The sequence below is a fragment of the Hyalella azteca genome, unplaced genomic scaffold, assembly GCF_000764305.2.
Source record: "Hyalella azteca isolate HAZT.00-mixed unplaced genomic scaffold, Hazt_2.0.2 contig16377, whole genome shotgun sequence".
Classification (NCBI taxonomy): domain Eukaryota; kingdom Metazoa; phylum Arthropoda; class Malacostraca; order Amphipoda; family Hyalellidae; genus Hyalella; species Hyalella azteca.
In genome coordinates, this window is record NW_025946201.1 from 176343 (window position 1) to 199510 (window position 23168).

Consider the following 23168-nt stretch of genomic DNA (forward strand, 5'->3'; position numbering starts at 1 on the left):
AAACCGTACGGCTGAAATGTTCCCTGTATGCTGGAATTAACAGCTGTGATCGCAGAATCTATAACAACACCAGCACCGATACCTCCTGCAACAGCCCCAGGATGACCTAGTAGATAAAACCCAGCAAGTCCTCCCGCAATTACAGCAGTGGTATGAGATGCAACCCTTATTGCATTCATCGTCTTTCTCTTGGCATAACGAATGGTTCTTTTCACACGTCCAACCTCGGGTACATCATTTGCAATGGTACCCTCGAAGCTTTTGTCTTTTTGTGAGTCTCCGGCATCCTGAATTCTGCCAGGCGCATCCACAGCGGCAGTTCTAGCCTGGGAGTTGGCTGAGTTGCTGTCATGACAAATCAAATTGCCTGCTTCTGACTGATCCTTCAGCATCGTGAAACTCCCACTGACCGACGATTCCAGACGGAGAGGTATAGGAAGGGGTCCAATTGGTTCTGTAGAAATCAAAATAGACTTTAAAACTAGGAAGATTAATTTTAAGTGCTGTTAAAATTCATGCATATCTGTACCTTTACAAGAAACAGTATAGATACCAAAAGTATCAACTCCTACGACCTTGATTTTTTTTAACTAAATAATTTAAGATTCACTAACAATTGAATATTCGAAAATCAAGGTACAGTGCTCCAAATTTCTTGGAGAAACCATATTCGATAGCCATATTGGATGAGTGTTTCTCTCAAGTGTATATATAGTGACAGCAGTTACCAGTACTACAAGTTGTGTCCGTTTCTGCTCAATGATTCCTTACAAGTGGTTGCATTGTCGCGACTCTAATTCGTGGCAGAGTTCATTAATTCTTGTAAAAAATTGTATGGCTCTTGATAAACTATCTAGATGCATTACAAACTAATTTCTGTAACTACGTTTACCGCGCAAACGTTCATTTGTAACTATTTATTTCGCCTATGACGACGATCAAGTAGAGAGTATAGCATTTGGATAATTCTTTAGATATTCTGTAAATAAAATTTCGGAAATCATATGTTAAATTTTAACATTCATTGAATTTTGTAATTTTAAAATATTTTTATAAATATTGTTTTATAGTGGAAGGTAGATGAAATGTATAAAATATAAAATGTATTTACAAAAAATGTTACACGCAAATGTCAATTTACAAATGTCAATGTGTGTGAATATTTGATGAAATAACACTGTTAAAGTTTCCACTAATTTCATTAGTTTGTAAATCCTCAAACACGTGAATCGAATATCATCGTGGTTAAATGAGTAGAAAATTGACCAGCATAAATGTTATGAATTTGTGATACTTACCTTAATCCTCTCCAGCAATGGTCAGAAAAATTCTTCTGATCCAATTTTTTATGGTTTTAAAAATACAGTAACGGATGGCACAAGTCACTCTCTTCAAGTTAAGACATCTGTAGTTAGAGTGCAGTTGTGTTCCCAGTATATCCCAAGTACAGTATATACTGTACTGGTTTCTCAGTGTAGTTAGGCAGAAGCTGTTCTTCAATACAAGTTTCATTGAAGACCAGAGAATATTTCTTATTGACGAGTTTAATATTGCTTTACTCTATTTGGCAAATAAGGCTTCTTGTGGGATTGAAATATTCGAAAATCAAGGTAAATTTGAACTTTAAGATCCCACATAAAGCCTAATTCGCCAAATGGAAACAATAAAAAATCGTCGATAAGATATACTCTATGGTCTTCAATAAAACTTACATTGGTGTCATGTATGTATTGCTGAAACAACGCCTTCGGAGGCGTTTCATTTTCATCTGCATTCCTTCAAACTACCAATAAACTCTAAATTCCTGTAGGGCATTCACAAGGAAACTTGTTACTCACTTTAGATCGAGAATCGAGGGGTTTTATGCCAGCATATAACTGCCGTTTACTTCTCAGGCTAAGCTTAACAACTCAAGTTAAACTTAAATTAGTCAACTAATACCAAACTTCGGTTAGCTCCAATGCTGACTGCTGAATAGTCCTTAGTACGTCTTATCGGCAAGAACAGATAACTATTTTCTATTAGTAAATTAGATGCAGTAAATTTAATTGTCATACGTACCGAATATATATTTTTCCTTGAATGTTAAGGTTTAGCATTGCCGCAATAGGCATTGAGAATTATTTAAATTCCGTTCCATGTAGAAATAAAACAGAAGTAATTGTTTCATGATTTATCAAAACATAATGATTTATTAGACGAACAAGAAATAGATTGTTGCTTCTCTCACTCTATGACTTTGACGGCCTGTTCTATTCCGCGCTCAAAATTTTAACTGCGAAATGAGCCTCGTTCAAAAAAGCTGATTTTAAAATGTTAACCAGCTTTTTTGCATGTAATAAATACAAAGAATCTCCTCGCAGTCTATTGCCATAAGTATGCTTTCCTGTCAAGCATTTAGTTCGATATAACCAAATAAAAAATTACTGATAATTTTAAGTGAAAAACTACGATTACATAGACAACAGTGCGGAATATTTTACATAACGAGGAAAATTGGTCGTACATATAAATTAGCTTTAAAAAATTCCACAGCCGGTCTTGCGTATACATGAAACGGTATATAGGCATATAAGTGATCATACTATGAAATTCATCGTATTATAAAGCGAATTTTCATCATTCACCAGCATAGAATATAACAGGATATTGGTTACATCTCTCATGCTAGCAACAAAATTTTGGACTTATTTAATCAGAATCGTAATTATAATCAAGCTAACTTAGTACCTCCAGGTCCTGTAAATTAGGAGGAATGCACTGAAATATAAACCTTAATAGAAAGTTAGAACTCTACTAAAAGGCAGCGTTCACTAACATAACATAGTGATGTCGGAGCTGAAGTGTAGGCCTGATGTGGCCTTTCACCGATTCTTGAACTTTTCGTGACTTGTTCACAGAAGATCTAAAATCGTGTCATTTAACAAGACCTTTTCAGGACTGACTATAGTTTGAAATAGCAACTAGACTTCCACCGGGTTCGATATGGTGCTAGGCATTTCGAAGCGAGAAGAAATGTTTCGCGTGGATAAGATATTAGTAACCAAATTAAATTTTATGTCTAACAAAGAATCTAATTTTTCAAAGGAGACGGTCTGTCTAAACAGTGCCATGGCATAAAAAATATTCTCTGTTCAGCATATCACTCAAGAGGCAAGTGCAATCAACTCTCTAAATTCATCTCTTAGTCCTGGCTAGAATTTTCACAGCTACTCCAAGCCAGCAATGCGGGATCAATTGAACACAGTTATCGCAGAATCTTTTATTATTATTTCTGTTGAACAGCGGGACAGCAATTTCAAGCAGAAATACAGATACGATTATAATGTCTTGTTATATCAGCAGGATTCAGGATTCCAACCAATAAGAAAATGGACTATATCTCATTTAATCAGAGGAACAAATAAGGCCAACCCGTGGTTTAGTTTGCCTTCATTTTAGGAATAAAGAAATTGAGAAAAAATACAATGTATTTTTTCTCAATTCTCATAATACAATGTACAATGTATTAGAAAATATTCAGATAGAAATATTAATGTAGCACCTACTTCACTCTGTAGACATGATTAGAACCTAACATTTTACGAATATGAACAAATTTACCGCACTAGAACATGAACAAATCTACCACACTAGAACATGAACAAATCTACCACACTAGAACATGAACAAATCTACCACACTAGAACATGAACAAATCTACCACACTAGAACACGAACAAATCTACCACACTAGAACACGAACAAATCTACCACACTAATCATGGAATCATCACGAGGACTCATTCCTATAGCAAATCAAGTCATTCTTGGTGTAGTGAGCTAATATACATTATCTTTTTCTTTTATCTTAATTATTATTGAAGCGCTGGAAACTAGTCCATGCAGCCCCTTGCTTAAGCAGGGTTTTGCTGGTGCTTAACAGTTACCTATAGGCTATATGAAAATACAAAAATCGGTAAAACGTGGCAAAGGTAAAGCGTTAATTCTATTTATTATCTTCAACAATGCTTTGTCCGCGCCCTGAATGCTTCAACCAAAAACTTCATGTCCCACCTACTCTATACGGGACAATGGCATACTATAAAAGTCTTCACAGAAATTGGAAATGTCTGTGTGAATAGAAAATTCAAGAGGATAGTAGTAAGAATCTTTTCCATGAGTGAAAGCTATTAGATTGTTAATTTTTATAAACATGAACGATGAATGCATTATATAATTTTTCAATCCGTCGATCAATAGGCCGACCAGCATTGTCGTTCAATCATTTTTACTTCTAGCTTTACCATCATTTTCGGCAGAGTCGTGGCACTTTCCACGCTGAGTCGCAGCACTTGCCAGGATCCTTGGGATCTTCCAAGAACTCGAACATGCCGTAAGGCGAAAATTCTCCTTTATTTTCCGAATCAATACATGATACGGTGAAATCGTATTGGGCTGCCATACCAATACCCCCAAAAGCAGCTCCAGCAGGCCCTCCTGCAACAAAGCCTATCGCCGAATAAGCAGCAATAGCTGCGGAGCGAGTAGCAGATTTCTGAGCAGCCACGTACCCGTCTTCATCTCCCACGGCGCGATGAACGAATCCCTTCAAGTGACCAACAACTGGAACCGCATCCACTGTTCTGCTCAAGAATTTTGCACATTCTATTTGAGTTTCCAGAGCGGCGTCCGGGTCTCCCGCAGCAACCTCTATCGCTGATCTCGCTTGAGAAATAACAGGGCATTGACGAGTAAAGTTAATTTGCGTCTGCCAGGCTCCTTTAAAATCGCCGAACGCAAATTGAACCCCCGACTTCAGTTGAGAAAAGCCTGGATACGCGTCCATCGCTTCTGAAAAATGGTTAGCACATTAGACGGATTTCTTTGCATTTCCCACAGATAACTTAACAAACAGCTATACGCACGTAACGAAATGCATTTGTAAACATAGATAAAAAGTATTTTTTCACGCATTAAGTTGCTAATTTCGATTAACGGCAGAAATCAAGCGGAAATAAATTAATTTAGAGACACCTAAAGATTACTAGAAACAGTCACACTAACAGAAACTCGTGTTAAGTTTATCCTATAGTCTCCAAAAAGTTTCGGACTAGCGAGATATATGTAGTTATAAAACATTATTAATTCATTGTATGCTAATAACAGAGTTTTATTCAGTTGGACAATTACGGCAAAACCTTTTTTCTTTCCCTGGAACAGCCAGAATTTGTGAGAGTTAACCTTCTGCCTACCTTTACCACTAGAAACAAAATTCCTCACTCCCTATCACGATTATGCGGTTCGGAAGTTTGGAGTGAATGCAATTATTCTGTCAGTAATTACTAGAGGATTTATAAATCAAGCATAACATAAAAATGCCGTTGTTATGCAATCTACTATATAAGCCGTAATTCAGTAATTAATAGCCGAAAATTCAAGGAAGAAGATTCGGAATCTGAATCTTGTTCAAGGAACAAGATTCAGAGCATGTTGGATGATACGTTCGGCACACAAGTCCGACCTAGTATAAAAAAGATACTCTAAAATAAGTGGAGCATGGGCTTTAATGTTGTAACCGGGTTACTTATTGAGTTTTTATCTCAAAATAAATCCGTTCATTCATAATTTAGTCATAATATCTTTGTATCAATATTTTTGTAATTTAGGGTAATAGTTATCATGTATCATTTTAGGGTTAAAGAAACCGACTTCTAGAACCTTTAGTAAACAATCGGTATTTTTCTTACAATACCTATTTTCTGCCCATGCTCCTTTATTCCCTGGTTTTATTAAATTTGTAAATCTGGTCACCAATATACATCTATCTTTCCGTGTTATTTATTCATGGACTCTGCGCTAATAGTTTACTAAAGTTAGTTGCCTGAGAGACAGAAGTAGGTCACCTAGGGTTGACCTCACCCGCAAATGCGCCGGCAACAATGTCTTTTTCACATATTGTTATCGTGTATCTCACACGCGAGTACTTCAAATTACACGCATTTCACAAACACAAATAAGTAAGACATTGAAGTTCAAGTGAGTTTGGAAGCTCACCTTTAGAGTGAGAAAGGACGAGATCTGATTATAGCAACGGGCCTAGCATCGAAGTTAGCATCGTGAGTGTCGGAATGATAGGCAAAGTGTGTTTAACACGTTACGTGCGGCAAGACCTACCGGTAGGTTGCAGGTATTTTTTCAGTACACATTCCGCTATTTATTTTTTTAATTGCATTGGCCGAAAAAAAAGTTATGACAGTGCACTTCCTTATTAAATTTTAGAAGTAGGAGTAATGAAAATTTGATTTTTGCACTGAAACTTAATTTACAATTGAATATCAAATAATAGGCGTCTTTTGTCCGCGGAATTAGCTGTTTTCAGGCCATCTGGCAACCGTGGTGGGTCACAGCCATGCGCACACTTAACGTGTTAAGTTCGTAAGTGGACGACGCATGCCCCTACTCTCCCATTCAAAAGCTGGACTGTCGTTTAAGAACTACTTTTGCAACATTAAAATAACCCAATGATTTCATAAATATCAATATTATACGAACCTGTTTGACACAGATGTGATTTGGTGGGCAAGAAGAAACGACGGTTTTGGTTTAGTAGATTTTACTTGCTGTCGTTGATGACCTAAGCTAGAAATAAGATTTGATATTAGTTATTATGTCAAGAAAGACATACATGAAACTTACACTATGCAGGGACTGGACTCCCATTGTTTAAGCTTAATTAATAACGTTGTAGCTGAGCGTTGTTAATGACTGATAGATGACACAAGATTACAGCTGGCGTGACAAGTATGGTTAATCACAGGCCACAGCTTGGTCAATACGTATACTCAATAGTGCAGTATTTCAATAGTTTTGTATAATAGTCCAGTCCCTGCACACAAGGTGGTTTTGACAGGCAAGAAGGAGAGACGTCAACTTTGATAACTACGTTAAACAATTTAGGCTTCAAGGAGAGGTAAACAAGATTTACCTACGTATTATTGACGTTTCCTTACATATGCTTGCATTTGCCAACGCTTGGGTTGGGCTTCGATTACGCTTCAGATATCTGGAATCGTGAGATTAGAGATTGCGTTTAAAGAACAATATCTTAATAAAACAAATAAAAAAACTTATAAAAACCACTTTTTCTTAATGGACAAAAAAGAACAACATTAACTCGTACATACGGTAACATTAAAGTTATGTAAAATGTTATGTAATGTTATGTAGGAGTAAATGTTTTTCTTTTTACAACACTTCTCTTTAACTTCATTTCTTGTCTGTTTGTTTGTCTGTCTGCTGCAAATCTTATAATCTATATTTAACACACTTCTACCTGTCCAATTGATCTAAAATTTTGCACACTTGCGTAAAGTTGGAGACAATGCATGAGTCAATTAACAGAATATATAATTTTAAATTAAAAAAAATTTGTAATATGAAAAATTGAAAAAATAATTTTTTCTTCTACAAATCTTATAATCGATATTCAACACACTTCTTCTACCAGTCCAATCAATCTGAAATTTTGCACACTTGTGCAAAGTTGAAGACAAGGCATGAATCATTTGACAGAATAAATAATTTTAAAAATTTATTATTTTTTTCACATATTAATATTAAAAAAATTAAAAATACATTTTTATTAATATATGAAAAAAAAAGAAATTCATTGTAGATGTGTAACATAGGAGACACTGTATTTTTTAGAAGTGTTGTCTTTAAAAAGTAATTTTTAAACGCATATTATTGTCCATTAAGAAAACGTGGTTTTCAAAAGTTTTTTTATTTGTTTTATTTCTTGGTTTTTAATTTTGTAACCACCAGACGTGTGATTACAAAATAAAAACGTAAAATTTTATATTTTTAGTTTAGCAATTCAAATCATTTTCCAGGGTTGGCAACTCTGGATGTTCGACAAAAAAATCGATTCCCAACCCTGAATTTTTAGGGTTTTTTCTAATTTTTTTTAACTTGTTTTTTTATTATTATTACTTCTGATGATCAAATCATGAATTGTTAGGCAGCATAAGCATGCATACCAAATTTCAAGTTTCTAGGATCGTCGAAAGTGCTCTAAATTAAGGTTTGAATCTTTGATGACAGACAGACACGAAGCGAAACTAAGAAAAACGTGGTAAATAAAATTACCCATTATATTCCAATTCAAAATAGATTCAACGAAAAACAAGTCGGCAGTGAGGCCGTTTAGATGAGCGGTAGGAGAGAACAAAGTAGTCTCCGAAAAATTTTTCTCTATAAAGGAGTCGAAGAAAACGGGACAGCATCTTTGCTATGTATGCATCTTGATAATAATGTAATAGGACACAAATAAATATTTCGGGGTCTAGGAGATACCATATCTAATATGAAATTTAAATCCAACAGTGTAATAAATGGGACGTAGCAATAATATGCCAAATAAATTTCCTTTTAAATTTTCCTTTCCTCTCTTTTCATCTTATACTTGCACAAACTGTCTCACGGTCCCACCCATGGTTGAACTAATATAATATAAGGTTGACCCACGGCGATGACGATTTTTCGCCGTTCTGCGCATCTCTAGAGTGTCGTCACGGTGGGCACAAAATGTAAAAAAATGTAGATAAAAACGTTGTTTTTATGTCATCTTTGAAAGCAATATAAAAAAAATTACCTCTTCAAAATGGCTCAAGAAATTTTATTACTGCATGTAATTAGTCTTATTTTAAGCAAAACCAGTGTTACAAATCAGTTTGACGTCACGATGGGACGTAACAAGAGCCAAGGTGACGTAACAAGTAACGAGGTGACGTAACAAGGTAACAATAACCAAAGTGACGTTACAGTTGGAATAACAAATAACATTCGCAAGGCGCGGCTGCACTAGGGAAAACCTTGTATTACAGTATTAGTTCAACCATGAAAGAAATTGACCTCATTAAAATGGCCCAAAAAATTTATTTACTGCAACTAGTCTTATTTTAAGCAAAACAGGTGTTACAAATCAGTTTGAATCACACGGTGACGTCACATCGACCCATGTTTGAACTAGGTATATACTAGTTCCTTGACTAGTTCAACCATGACAACGACTAATGTGACATCACGGGTGGAATAACAAATGACATTCGCAAGGCGGAGCTGCGCGTGGGTCTACCTTGTATTAGTAGTATTAGTTCAACCATGGTCCTACCCCTCTAGCCTCTGCTTTAATCATTTAATGTTGCTTCTACCTGGCTTGGTTTCCCTCTTCTCCCCTACTAACAAAACGGATATGTGACGTGTGGCAGATGGCCGTTGTAAAGGCCTGACTCCTGAATGTCCTTTTCAGAGTCACCACGCCCAAAATCCAAAAGCAGTCGCTATATCATTAATCATATGGCGTACAATTAATTTAAGGCAAAATCACGAAAATGAGGCAAATGATCCAAAAATATTAAATCACTACACCTAGTTTATGCAGCAAAATAATTCCCTTTCAAACTAATTGCCCGAGTTCATTCTAAAAAATCGATATGAACTATGATATAGCAGCCTATGAGTAAGTGTTAGACTCCTGACAATGGCCGCCAACGATGTCTTCGCTCAGCGTAACTCGCTGCAACAACTTCAATCTTCACTCAATAACATGAACTTGGTATTACAAATTCTGGAATCATACACAGTAACAGACGATAGAGGAATACACAGATAAGGGAACCACAATTAGCTATAGCAACATATTAAAAGGTAACACTGGGCGAGTGGTTTGAGCTGCTTCATCCCACTCGCTCGAGCTCTGTCAGGGCACTGATGTGACTGTGATGAGTCACTGCATGATGACGATGCCGAGTGTCAACTAGGGAACCGCTTGGAGAGTGGAAACTCGCTGCATTCACCGAAGAATAATGTCGTTGGTCTTACCGATATTTTCCACGCACTTGTTAATTAAAGTACATGCCGGAGTAAGTGAAATTTTCAGGAAATAATAGACATGGATAGGAAAGCTTCGTGCGTTGAATCTGACGAGAGACGAACGTAGTCACACTGCTGTCAAAGCTGCCTACTTCTGATGACAAGCAATCGTTGTAAGCTGGTAAGTTTGTCGGCAAGACCAGGAGGAAAGCAAGCGACTTCTTCCTTTTAAACTCATTATTTATCAAAAATTGTTCTATGTTAGACCTTATCTGTGCTTCCAGATTAATTTATATCTCGTCAAGACCCAATGAAACCCTTATTGCCGCGAATTTTGTTGATTGTTTTTATGATGACGTAGCTTTAATTTTATTTACTTGTGGATGAATACAATTGATAACTGACTATTTCATTAACCAAGGAGACAAAATAATGATGAGCCAAGTTTCAACCTCTGTTCCAACTTATTTGGAAAATACCACTATATGACCATTATTTTTAATGTTAGATGCTCCCTAGGACCAAGTTGTTCCAATCGAGTCCTGTTTTTGATATAATGTTAGGTCTTGTTTAGGTTGTATGTCTGTTTTAGAATTTTGACTTATAAAATGATTTTAATCGTTTAGATTGTCGAACTGAAGATGGAGCTCGACTCCGAAACGTTTTCAATATCGATATGGTGAATTTGCTTGGCGTTTTCTTTGCTTTTAAATTCCTTTTGATGCTCCAATTTATAACAATCCGGTGGTGTGAAGCCCAATCCACGCAAATATTGCTTGGCAGCGATTCGTCCGACTAATCTTCGATGAAAATAGCAGCTCCTCGCAATATCCAGTTACATAAAACTTTAGGTATGCAACAATTTTGGGGTTAATAAAATTGAAATCGGCATAATTTTCACTACTCCACTGATTTGAAGTTTGCAAGGTATATCTTTTTTATATAATCGTTGCATTGTTCGATGAACTAAATATGTAGTTCATAATTATATGGATCAATCAATCATACTTAATAAATACACGAATATCGTCTTTGAATCGGTATTTCCGACAGATTTACTATGAGTAATTTTTTACGCAATTCATTTATAACACATTATAATTGTAATCTAACAGGGGGCTTCCGACGGGGCTAAAAACTATAATTACTTCATAATTAATATTCACGACGTCGCGCATATTAGCCCAATTTTTAGCACAAAAGACAGATGTATTTACCCTTGAGTAACCACTTTCGCTCTCCCATGCAGTTCACATGGTAGCAGTCACCATATCGCGCCCTCGGAGTTGAAATTTTCCCTAAAAAATCTTATACCTGCCAAATGGATTTCCATGAATGACATATGAAGGGGCACTTTTGTATCAATAGTACTTTTTTCTGACGATTCCGGTATTCCCAAACTTGTCTCACCAGATAATTACGTCTTATGATTGCTTAACAGCGTACTTTTTGTCACTTTTTTGATGAGGTATTCACTTGTTTTTACCGATAACTTCAGCGTCGTATTAATGCCGCAGAGTTTTTCTACTCGTAGACATACGTGCACTCCTCAGCCAAAAGCGGTCTTTTGATGCCCGATGTCCAGATGCTGGGAAAATATTCATTCAAATTTTTTTTTATTTCTTCGGTGGGATCCATTTTAGAGCCCCGAGAATTTCGGATATTTCGAATATCGGTCTATTAGTTTTGTGCATGCTGTTATGACAAGCAATTACTTCTAAATTTTGACAAATTATAAAACAGAATTTGACGACTTCTTCCGACACTAATCACATCCTTTACCAGAAGCTATTCCCTTAGTCCATAACTTTACATCGGGTCAGTTAGGCCATGTATCTCCAGCCTACAATTTTAGAGTCAATATTGATCATGCTCGCTTGTTCTAAAGACGCATTGTTTTGATAAAGAGACCATCTTGTGCAAATGAGCGCATCCATTATGTTTTCGTTGATCATGACCACGGTCTCAGGCTTCCTCGAATCCTTAATATCCATACAAATATTTTAGTTCCATCATACATATAAATCTAGGATATTGTGGCAATTTCTTTGAGGTTTACTGGTACATCTTGGCAGAGGTGGGCAGTAGCGCACTACATGTAGCGGTAGCGGTAGCGACGCTACATTTAAGGTAATGTAGCGGTAGCGCCCGCTACATATTTAAGTAGCGATACGAGGTTTTGCCGCTACAGCGCTACCGCTACTTTTATAGATAAAGCCTTTAGATTTTACTTAATAGTATTCAAAGTAGGCAGAGGTTCAGAGATACAATTCCCACAATTTCATTCAATATGTCCACCATCTGCATCAATAACGAGTTGTAGACGCTTCGAGAAAGCCTTACAAGAGTCACGAATGACACTCTACGGGATTTTGGCCCACTTCTTCAGCAGTTTGACCTTTAGGGCGTCCAAACTGTGATGGTGAACGATCGAGACCTTGCTCTCAAGGTATGACCAGATCCCAAAATCCACAGGATTCAGATCGGGTGACGATGGGGGCCATTCATCTTTGGTAATGAAGTGAGGAACATTCTCGGACAGCCACTCCTGAATTAATTTGGCCCCATGGGATGGTACTGAGTCCTACTGGAACGACCAGGGACGTTTTTGAAGTGCTTTTGTGCCCAGGGCAACAATGCACAAACAAGGATGACATCTCGATTGTTCTTCTGATTCAATTTCACCCCTTTGTCAACAAAAAAGATTGGACTCCTTGAGGACTCTGTTACGGCTGCTCAGACCATCACTGAGGTCGGGCATTGCTTCCTAGTCACCACACGGGATCCTTCGTCCCCATTGTTCGACCAAATTCGATTATTTTGGGAGTTGAAGTGGTGTTCAAAATTGAACATCTTCTCATCACTGAAAACGAGGTTTGGCAGCGTGTCATCATGTATGCGGGAAAGAAGAATCTTGGATCTTTGGAGGCGTTTGTCAACAACTTGAGCAGACAGTTGGTGTTTTTTGACACCATTAAGATGATAAATTATAAACAATGATATAGATTAATGAGAAGGTGTAAACAAATGACAAATATTAAGGACAATTATCAACAATTGATTTCGAAAAAAATGTAACGCTAAATATTGATGACCCTGTATGTGGATGATTTTTGAGTTTGGTAGATTAAAGTAGACATCCATGTAGGGAAGGTAAAACATAAAAATAACTGTAACTTTTATTTACTGTATCTATATAACCCGTACTAGTTCGGTTAGGTTAATTGCAATATAGTTGCGTTGACATGTTTTGAAAATGTTTTATTATCATTAAATGTTTATGAGTAAATCCCAATAGCAGAACAATAAATATTTAGAGATTTCCAATAATTTTGGCCATTGTAGCGGCTAATGTATCGGCGCTACATTTTACTGTAGCGGTAGCGGTAGCGCCGCTACATTTCAAAGTAGCGCTGCCCAGCTCTGCATCTTGGTATAGGAAAGAGCTCAATACAGTTTTTTTTGTGTTTGTCAGTCCAATATCAATGAACGTGTTCAAAGATTAGATGAATCGTTGGTATTTTATATTAATAATTAATGTTATTTTAAACGAGGTATTTTATATTAATACTATAATGTCTTGATTCGTACATAAGTATAGTGAATATGTTCTATATAGAAGCTGAACATCTCGCGTTCTGTAATCTGGTCCATTTATTAATTGACCCATGTTTGTGCAAGTGTTATCTCTCATGTCATCTAGAAAAAAGTTTACACAGAATTTTAATACAACACATGAATATTAGGATTTTAGATGGATAGTGCAACATATATAAATAATATACAAGCTAGAATAATACTGTTATTCAAGTATATTTATATCTAGTTAAATCTATCCCTCACAGAAATTAAAAAAAATACCTCGTAGGAATGTTCGGAAGTAAGTGAACAGCTTTCAGAGTGATTCTTGTAGAGCCAATGCTTTGTTAGGTCTCAAGATTCAGCATTATATTCATATATTATTGTATTCTAACTCTTTATTTAAGTGTCCACAGCTTGATTGATCTTGGAAGAGTTCCATCGATCAGTTTTAAAATCCACAAATATCTATGTCTTCAATTCATTCCTTTACCAAAAACACCCGATCTACAATTATTCGGATGACATAAAAAGGCGAAAATCTATAGAGCCAATGAAATGCCTTTACCCATAACTGGTAAATGTGACGTCCCAATAAGACGACTCTCATGGCACTGCCAGCGAAACGGCCCGTGATGCCATCAATGACAACCCCACGCCCAGCAGCACGCCACTTGCCTGGTTTCTTCGTATCAGTGAAGAACTCAAGCAAACCGTACGGCTGAAATGTTCCCTGTATGCCGGAGTCAACAGCTGTGATCGCAGAATCTATAACAACACCAGCACCGATACCTCCTGCAACAGCCCCAGGATGACCTAGTAGATAAAACCCAGCAAGTCCTCCCGCAATTACAGCAGTGGTATGAGATGCAACCCTTATTGCATTCATCGTCTTTCTCTTGGCATAACGAATGGTTCTTTTCACACGTCCAACCTCGGGTACATCATTTGCAATGGTACCCTCGAAGCTTTTGTCTTTTTGTGAGTCTCCGGCATCCTGGATTCTGCCAGCTGCATCCAAGATGGCAGTTCTAGCCTGGGAGTTGGCTGGGTTGCTGTCATTAGGAATCAAATTGCCTGCTTCTGACTGATCCTTCAGCATCGTGAAACTCCCACTGACCGACGATTCCAGACGGAGAGGTATAGGAAGGGGTCCAATTGGTTCTGTAGAAATCAAAATAGACTTTAAAAAAAAGGAATAGTAATTTTAAGTGCGGATAAAATTCATGCATGTTGTACCTTTCCAAGAAGCAGTATAGATACAAAAAGTATCAACTCCTACGACCTTGATTTTTTTTAACTAAATAATTTAAGATTCACTAACAATTGAATATTCGAAAATCAAGGTACAGTGCTCCAAATTTCTTGGAGAAACCATATTCGATAGCCATATTGGATGAGTGTTTCTCTCAAGTGTATATATAGTGACAGCAGTTACCAGTACTACAAGTTGTGTACGTTTCTGCTCAATGATACCTTACAAGTGGTTGCATTGTCGTGACTCTAATTCGTGGCAGAGTTCATTAATTCGTGTAAAAAATGTATGGCTCTTGATAAACTATCTAGATGCATTACAAACTAATTTTTTGTAACTACTTTTACCGCGCAAACGTTCGCTTGTAACTATTTATTTCGCCCATGACGACGATCAAGTAGAGAGTATAGCATTTAGATAATTCTTTAGATATTCTGTAAATAAAATTTCTGAAATCAAATGTTGAATTGTAACATTCATTGAATTTTTTAATTTTAACATTTATTATAGATATTTAATAGTGGAAACTGGAAAGTAAATGAAATGCACAAAATATTTGGCAATTTACAAAAATGTCACACGCAATTAAAGTTTTAATATTTTAAGAAAACAACAGCTAGAAATCGTCTCCAGGCTGCATCATTTCAAACATAATTTTTTCCCATCACTGTCGAGTGAAATTGCTATTAGGAGTGAAGTTGAGTGAATATATGATGCAATAACACTGGTAAAGTTTCCACTCATTTCTTAAGTTTTTGTAAATCCTCTAACACGCGAATCGAATATCGTCTTGGTTAATGTAAGGTTTTTAAAATAATAAAAAAATAAATGTAATAATAATATAAAACAAATTAATTTAACTAATTAATTAACATATTTAAATAACAATAATAAAACAAATTTAATAGAGAATGTTCAAAGACGTGCAACAAGGATTATTGCAGGCTTGAAGGGCAAGTCCTATAAAGAAAGATTGAAGATTATGAAGCTTCCAAGCCTCCGTTATCGACGTCTGCGTGGGGACCTCATTGAAGTATACAAGTATACTCATGGTTTATACAAGGTGCCCGAAGGATTACTAGAATTTGAAACAAGAACCAACACCAGGGGCCACGGCCATAAACTAAAAAAACTGCGCTGCAACTTCTCCACGCGCCAACATTTCTTCTCGCTTCGAATTACCGACATGTGGAACAGCCTCTCTGATTACATCGTTGGCGCTCCAAGTATGAACGCGTTCAAGAACAGACTAGATAAAGCTATGGAAAAATATATGTTCAGACTTGAAATGCCTAGCACCATAAGCTCCTTATCGAACCCGGGGGAAGTCTAGTAGCTACTTCAAACTATCGCCAGTCATGAAAAGATCCGATCAAATGATACGAGTTTAGATCTATGAACAAGGCACGAAAAGGAAAAGAATCGGCGACAGGCCACATCAGGCCTACATTTTCAGCGCCGACATCATTATGTTATGTTATGTTATGTGGAATAGCCACCCTGATAGCATCGTTGGCGCTCCCAGTATGAACGCGTTCAAGAACAGACTAAATAAAGATATGGAAAATATATGTTCAGACTTGAAATGCCTAGCACCATATCGAACCCGGTGGAAGTCTAGTAGCTATATCAAACTATCGTCAGTCCTGAAAAGATCCGGTCAAATTACACGATTTTAGATCTTCTGTGAACAAGTCATCAAAAGTATCAGAATCGGCGACAGGCCAGATCAAGCCTACTCTTCAGCGCCGACATCACTATGTTATGTTGTTTTTAAGGACGACTCCAATTACATACGGAAATTAACCCAAAACTGCCACCGATCCTCAAAATTCAAGGGAGAAATGAAAGCATAATGATGAAATATTTATTGAACAAAACACGCTAATTGAACACTGACAAGATGAATGATTGAAAAGGTCATAGTAACTAAGCTAATTCAGAACTACTACGAAACTGAGCATGAGATAGGTAACACAGCAAGGACGGTGCACAGTGCACAGCAATTTAAGGGTGGGATGCACGGCGATGGGGACACACAGTAATGATGGTACACACTACACAGTGACAATGGAGCACTGCAATGATGGTGCACAACACGATGGGGCACTGGCTTGATGGTGCACAGCTCAATGGGCATGGGCACTGGACGGATGGTGCACAGGCTGCAGTACAGCACTATGTGGCACTGGGCTGACGGTGCACAGCATTGACTACTGAACTCGGGTTGAGACTCGACTGGTGCTGGTACTGAAGCTGGGAAATACCGTCAAGGCAGGCCTAAATAGGAGCCGTATTTGCTGGCCGGGCAGAGAGTCAGTCCTGCCGAACAATGATGGTCAGCAAGACAATAACTAACAATATTATACTATGGAACAATTTCATTTAACACAACACATGAATACATTCAAAGAATTCAAACACTATATTCAAAACTCGAACATAAAACTAAAGTGCAAATGCACTAACACCCACCTAATATGGACGCTACATGTACATTCGCTAATAGAGACAGCAAGTACGCTCCGACCAAGTGGCAGCAATCGAATTATCAATTGAGGAGAACTAACATAGGCTGCCGGGAACGCCGCGTCAGCATAAAGCAAGGTTGCCAACCGTACCAGCAGCCGTAAAACATACGAGACAAAAAGAAATTAAAATAACTGAAATCCTAAGACAATGTGAATTTCTCTCACAGTTATACGAGTAGAAAAATTGGCCAGAATGAATGTTATGATACTGACCTTAATCCTCTCTAGCAATGGTTAGAAAAATGCTTCTGGTCCAATTGTTAATGGTTTTAAAAATACAGGAACAGATGGCACAAGTCACTCCCTTCAAGTTAAGAAATACTGTTGTTAGAGTGCACTTGCGTTCCCACTATATTCCAGGTACAGTATATACTGGATTGGTTTATTAGTATAGTTTGGCAGAAGCTGTTCTTCAATACAAGTTTCATTTAAGACCAGAGAATATTTCTTATTGACGATTTTATTATTGCTTTTCTTTATTTGGCAAACAAGGCTGTTTGAGGGTTTGATATATTCGAAAATCAAGGTAAATTTGAACTTTAAGATCCCACAAAAAGCCTAATTCGCCAAATGGAAGCAATAAAAAATCGTCGATAAGATATGCTCTATGGTCTTCAATAAAACTTACATTGGTGTCATGCATGTATTGCTGAGACAACGCCTTCGGAGGCGTTTCATTTTCATCTGCATTCCTTCAAACTACCAATAAACTCTAAATTCCTGTAGGGCATTCACAAGGAAACTTGTTACTCACTTTAGATCGAGAATCGAGGGGTTTTATGCCAGCATATAACTGCCGTTTACTTCTCAAGTTAAGCTCAACAACTCAAGTTAAACTTAAATTAGTCAACTAATACCAAACTTCGGTTAGCTCCAATGCAGACTGCAGGATAGTCCACCAACGAACAGATATGATCAGACGAAGAGACTCTACACTTTCCTTGGGTGTTTGTTCATCTTATCACCAAGTATCTTAGGACGTCTTATCAGCAAGTACAGATAGCATCGCAATTTCCTTTGACTAAATTAGATGCAGTGAATTTATGTGTCATACATATCCGAATATATATATTTATTTATATTTTTCCTTGAATGTCAAAGATTAGCATTGCCGCAATAGGCGCTGAGGATTAATTAAATACTGTTCCATGTTGAAATAAATCAGAAGTGATTGGTTAATGATTTATCAAACATAATGATGATTTATTAAACGAAGATGGAATAGACAATAGATTGTTGCTTCTCTCACCCAATTGGTGCTTCTTTAAATTCTCACTTCGACGGCCTGTTCCATTCCGCGATCAAAATTTGAACTGGGAAATGAGCCTCGTAGAAAAAAAAGAGCAGATTTGAAAATTTCCATCAGCTTTGCATGTAATATATACAAAGAATGCCCTCGCAGTCTATTACCATAACTATGATTTTCTTTTAAGCATTTAGTTCGATATAACTAAATAAAAAATTACTGATTAATTTAAGTTGAAAACTACGATTTCATAGACAATATTAACAGTGTGGGATATTTTACATAACGAGGAAAATTGGTTGTACAAATAAATAGGCTTTAAAAAATCTAACAGCCGTCCTTGTGTATACTTGAAACGATTTACAAGCATAAAAATGATCATATTAAGCAATTCATCACATTATAAAGCGAATTTCCATTCCATAACAGGATACAATCTAACAGGATGGTTAAATCTCTCATGCTAGCAAAAAAAGTTCAGACCCGTTTTATTATAATCAAAATCAAGCCAACTCAGCATCGCCAGGTCCTGTAAATTAGAACGAGCGCAAGGAAATACTAACCACAATAGTAAGTTAGAAATCTACTAAATGGTAAAGTTCACTAGATATTAATATACAAATTAAATTCTAGGTTCAACAAAGAATAATTTTTCAAAGCTGATGGTCTGTGGAGACTGTCTTGGCAAGAAAATTATTCCCTGTTCAGCATATCACTCAAAAGGCAAGTGCAATCAACTCTAAATTCATCTGTCCTGGCTAGAATTTCCGCAGCTACTGCGCATATGAAAGCTAGCGATGCAGGATCAATTGAAGACAGTCAATAGCAGAACCTTTTATTACTTTTTTCAACAGCGGGAGAGGAAGTTCTAACATAAATAGAGATACGATTGCTTGACTTGTTCGATCAAATGATTCAGAATTTCAACCAATAAGGAAATGCACGATGTCTCATATAGTCAAACGAACAAATATTTTAGGCAAAGCCCTGGTTGGGTTTCGCGTTCATTTTAGGAATATTAATGAAATCTTAGGAGAAAATATTAGAAATCTTAGTATTAAAGTAGCACCTACTTCACTCTGTGGACATGATTCGAACCTAAAATTTTATGAATATCAACAAATTTACCACACTAGAATATGAACAAATCTAACACACCATTAATCACGAAATCAGCACGAGGGAAAGTGCGGCGGCTGCGCTACTCATTCCAACAGCAAATAAAGTTATGCATGGTGTGGAGCGCTAATATACATTATCTTTCTTTTTTATTAATTCCTATAGGAGCATTGAAAACAGTCCATGCAGCCCCTTGCCTAAACAGCTAGGGTTTGCTGGTGCTTAACAGCTACCTATATGAAAATACGAAAATCGGTATAACGTGGTAAAGGGAAAACGTAAATTCCATTCATTATCTTCGAAAATGCTTGATGCGAGCTCTGAAAGCTCCAACCAAAAACTTCGTCGCACCCACGCCATACGGGAAAATAGCATACTGTAAGAGTCCTTACAGAGATTGAAAATTATAAACGTCAGTGCGAATAGAAAATTTAATGCAGCTCACTTCCATATTTAGTAGGAATCTTTAATACCTATGAATGAAAGCAGTTAGACTGTTCATTTTTATAATATATAAATGATGTAAGCATTATATAATTTTTTAATCTGCCAATCAATTGGCCGATCAATATTTTCGTTCAATCATCCTTGCTTCTAGCCTTGTTATTCTTTTGGGCATTTCCATTGCATTTTCCACAACGAGTCACACCACTTGCCTGGATCCGTAGGATCTTCCGAAACCTGGAACATCCCGTTAGGCTTAAATTCTCCACTTATTTTCGAATCCAACTCTGTTAACGTGCCATCATAAGCGGCTCCCACAGCAATACCCATACCAGCAGCTCCAGCAGGACCTCCTGCAATAAAGCCCAGCGTGCCAGCACCTGTAACAGCAGAGGTGCGAGTAGCACATTTCATAGCAGTTGCGCACCCGTTGTAATCTCCCACGGAGAGATGAACGACTCCTTTAACGTGACCAACTGGAATCGCATCCACCGTTCGGCTCAAGAATTTTACACATTCCACTTGAGTTTCCAGAGCTTCGTCCGGGTCGCCCAAAGCAACTTCCATTACTGATCTCACTTGAGAAACAACAGGGCATTGACGTGTAAAGTTATCTTGCGTCTGCAGGGCACCTTCATGATCGCCGCATACAAGTTGAACCACCGACTTCAGTTGAGAAAAGATAGGAATCGCGTCCATCGCTTCTGAAAAATAGTTAGCACATTAAAAGGATCACGAATATCCAGAAAATGACTTGACTATTCGCACGTAACTGAATGGATTTGAAAGCATACGGTAAATAAAGTTTTTTCACACATTACCTTTCCCTTTACACTTATTCACAGAAATCAAGCAGAAATAAATTTCCCTGGAAACTCCTAAACATCACTAGTGACAGTCACGCTATCAAAAACTCGTGTTCAGTTTACCGGAGCGTCTGAAAAGTTCGAGAATGGCAAGATACAGTTATACACCATAATATAGAATTAATTATATATCTGAGATCTTCATCAAGTACCACAATTACGGCGCAACACGATTGTAATGAAGTGTTGCTGCAAATTTCCCACTACTGTTCGTCAGACTACGAAGTTTAAGTAGGACCGACTCTGACGTGAGTGTCAAATTGATTATAGGAGTTCTGTTCTAACCGTTGAGGCAAGAGGTTCCTTGTGCTAAGCTCCCGTGACAGTAGCCGGCTTCGGCCGGCTGCTACGTCATATTTTCTAGAACTATCTAGTATCTTTTTTGAACTTTGAAAATGCCGTACTGTCCCGCTCCGAGGCGTTGAGCCGGCGGATGCCATGGTGCGACCAGCTACAGTGAAGTTTAACTTCACAAGTTCTGCTCCCCTGAAGTTGCCAAATTCGTTATTTTTGTGCTCCCCTGACGTTGCCAAATTCGTTATTTTTGTGCTCCCCTGAAGTTGCCAAATTCGTTAGTCATTGGTGGACATGACACTTAGACCATTCGAACTTATGAGGTGACGCATTAATTGGCTATTCTGGGATTCAAGATTAGTTCGTCACAACGATTTATCTATCCCCAGAATAGCTATAATTTGTGCGACTTTCCTTCTGACTACCTTAACCACTAGAAATAAAATACCCCATTCTTTCACTTCCTGTCAGGATTACGTGGTTCGAAGTTTGGCGTGAATACAATTTTTCAGCAAATAATTACTAGAGGATTTATAAACCAAGCTTATCATAAATATGCCTTTATGTAATCTACTTAATCAGCCGTAATTCAGAAATTACATTCTATTGCGGCCAATTAGATACAAGAAAGAGATTCAGAGCCGGTGGGGTGGATACGTTTGGTACAGATGTCCGATAAGACATAACACATAAATAATATACTCTAAAATAAAAAGTTAATGTGCTCTATTGATTATTTCACACACTAGCACATCAAATTACACTCTATTCACAAACACATAAACAAGACATTGAAGTTCAAGGCTGTTGGGATTTTCAAACATCACCTTGCGTGAGCAAGCACAAAATCGTATTGTAGCAACGGACCCAGTATTGAAGTTAGCATCGCGAGTGTCGGAATGATAGACAAAGTGTATTTAAGTAAATGGGACGACGCATGCCCCTACATTCCCATTCATGAGCTGGCATGTTGCTTAAGAATTATTTTTGCAACATTAAAGTAACTGAATAATTTTCCATAAATCCCAAGATTATACGAACCTATTTGACACGGATGTGGTTTGGTGGGCCGGATGAAACTTCGGTTTGGGTGTTTAGATTTTACTTGCTATCGTTGGTCACGTTAGCTGGAAATAAGATATATTATTAGTTAATAGGTCAAGAAAGATATTCATGAAACCTACACTAGGCAGGGGCTGGACTCCCATTGTTTAAGCTTAATTAGTAACGTTGTAGATGAGCGTAGTTAATTGACTGCTCGATGACACAAGATTACTAGACTAAATAAAGCTATGGAAAAATTTATGTTCAGACTTGAAATGCCTAGCACCATATCGAACCCGGTGGAAATCTAGTAGCTAGTTCAAACTATCGTCAATCCTGAAAAGGTTCGGTTAAATGACACGATTTTATATCTTCTGTGAACAAGGCACGAAATGGAAAAGAATCGGCGACAGGCCGCATCATGCCTACACTTCAGTGCCGACATCACTATGTTATGTTACAGCTGGCATGTCTGGAATGGTTAATCACAGGCCAAGGCATGGTCAATCCTCAATAGTGCAGTATTTCAATAGTTACTTACACAAGGTGGTTTTGACAGGCAAGACATAAGACGTCAACTTTGATGATAACTACGTTAAATAATTTCAGCTTCAATGAGAATTAGGGCAGATATACCTATTAATCTTATTGACGTTTCCTTATTTGTGCTTGCATTCATTGCCTACGCTAGGTTGGGCTTCGATTACGATTAAGATACCTGTAATCATGAGAATAAAGATTACGTTAAGAGAGCATTATCTTGAAATTACCATTATGTTCCAAGTCAAAAGAGATGCTATGAAACACAAGTCGGCAAACACATATAGCATGTAGATGTACAATCAAGGCCGTGTAGATGAGTGGTGGGCGAAGATTAAGTAGTCTCCCGCAAAATTTTTCTCTATAAAGGAATCGAAGAAAACTGGACAGCATCT

General features: G+C 37.3%; 2 protein-coding genes across 2 annotated transcripts; both read right to left on the minus strand.

Moving 5' to 3' along the window:
• Positions 1-3247: 3247 nt before the first annotated feature.
• On the minus strand, positions 3248-6621 carry LOC108679916. The gene is made up of 2 exons (XM_018168658.2): positions 6535-6621; positions 3248-4833 (listed from the first exon to the last, which is right to left on the minus strand). The coding sequence occupies exon 2, from the start codon at positions 4826-4828 to the stop codon at positions 4289-4291; it is 540 nt and encodes a 179-aa protein (XP_018024147.1). The 5' UTR covers positions 4829-4833; positions 6535-6621; the 3' UTR covers positions 3248-4288.
• Positions 6622-13241: 6620 nt separating this feature from the next.
• LOC108679915 lies at positions 13242-18121 on the minus strand. The gene is made up of 2 exons (XM_018168657.2): positions 17975-18121; positions 13242-14598 (listed from the first exon to the last, which is right to left on the minus strand). The coding sequence occupies exon 2, from the start codon at positions 14534-14536 to the stop codon at positions 13916-13918; it is 621 nt and encodes a 206-aa protein (XP_018024146.1). The 5' UTR covers positions 14537-14598; positions 17975-18121; the 3' UTR covers positions 13242-13915.
• Positions 18122-23168: the final 5047 nt, after the last annotated feature.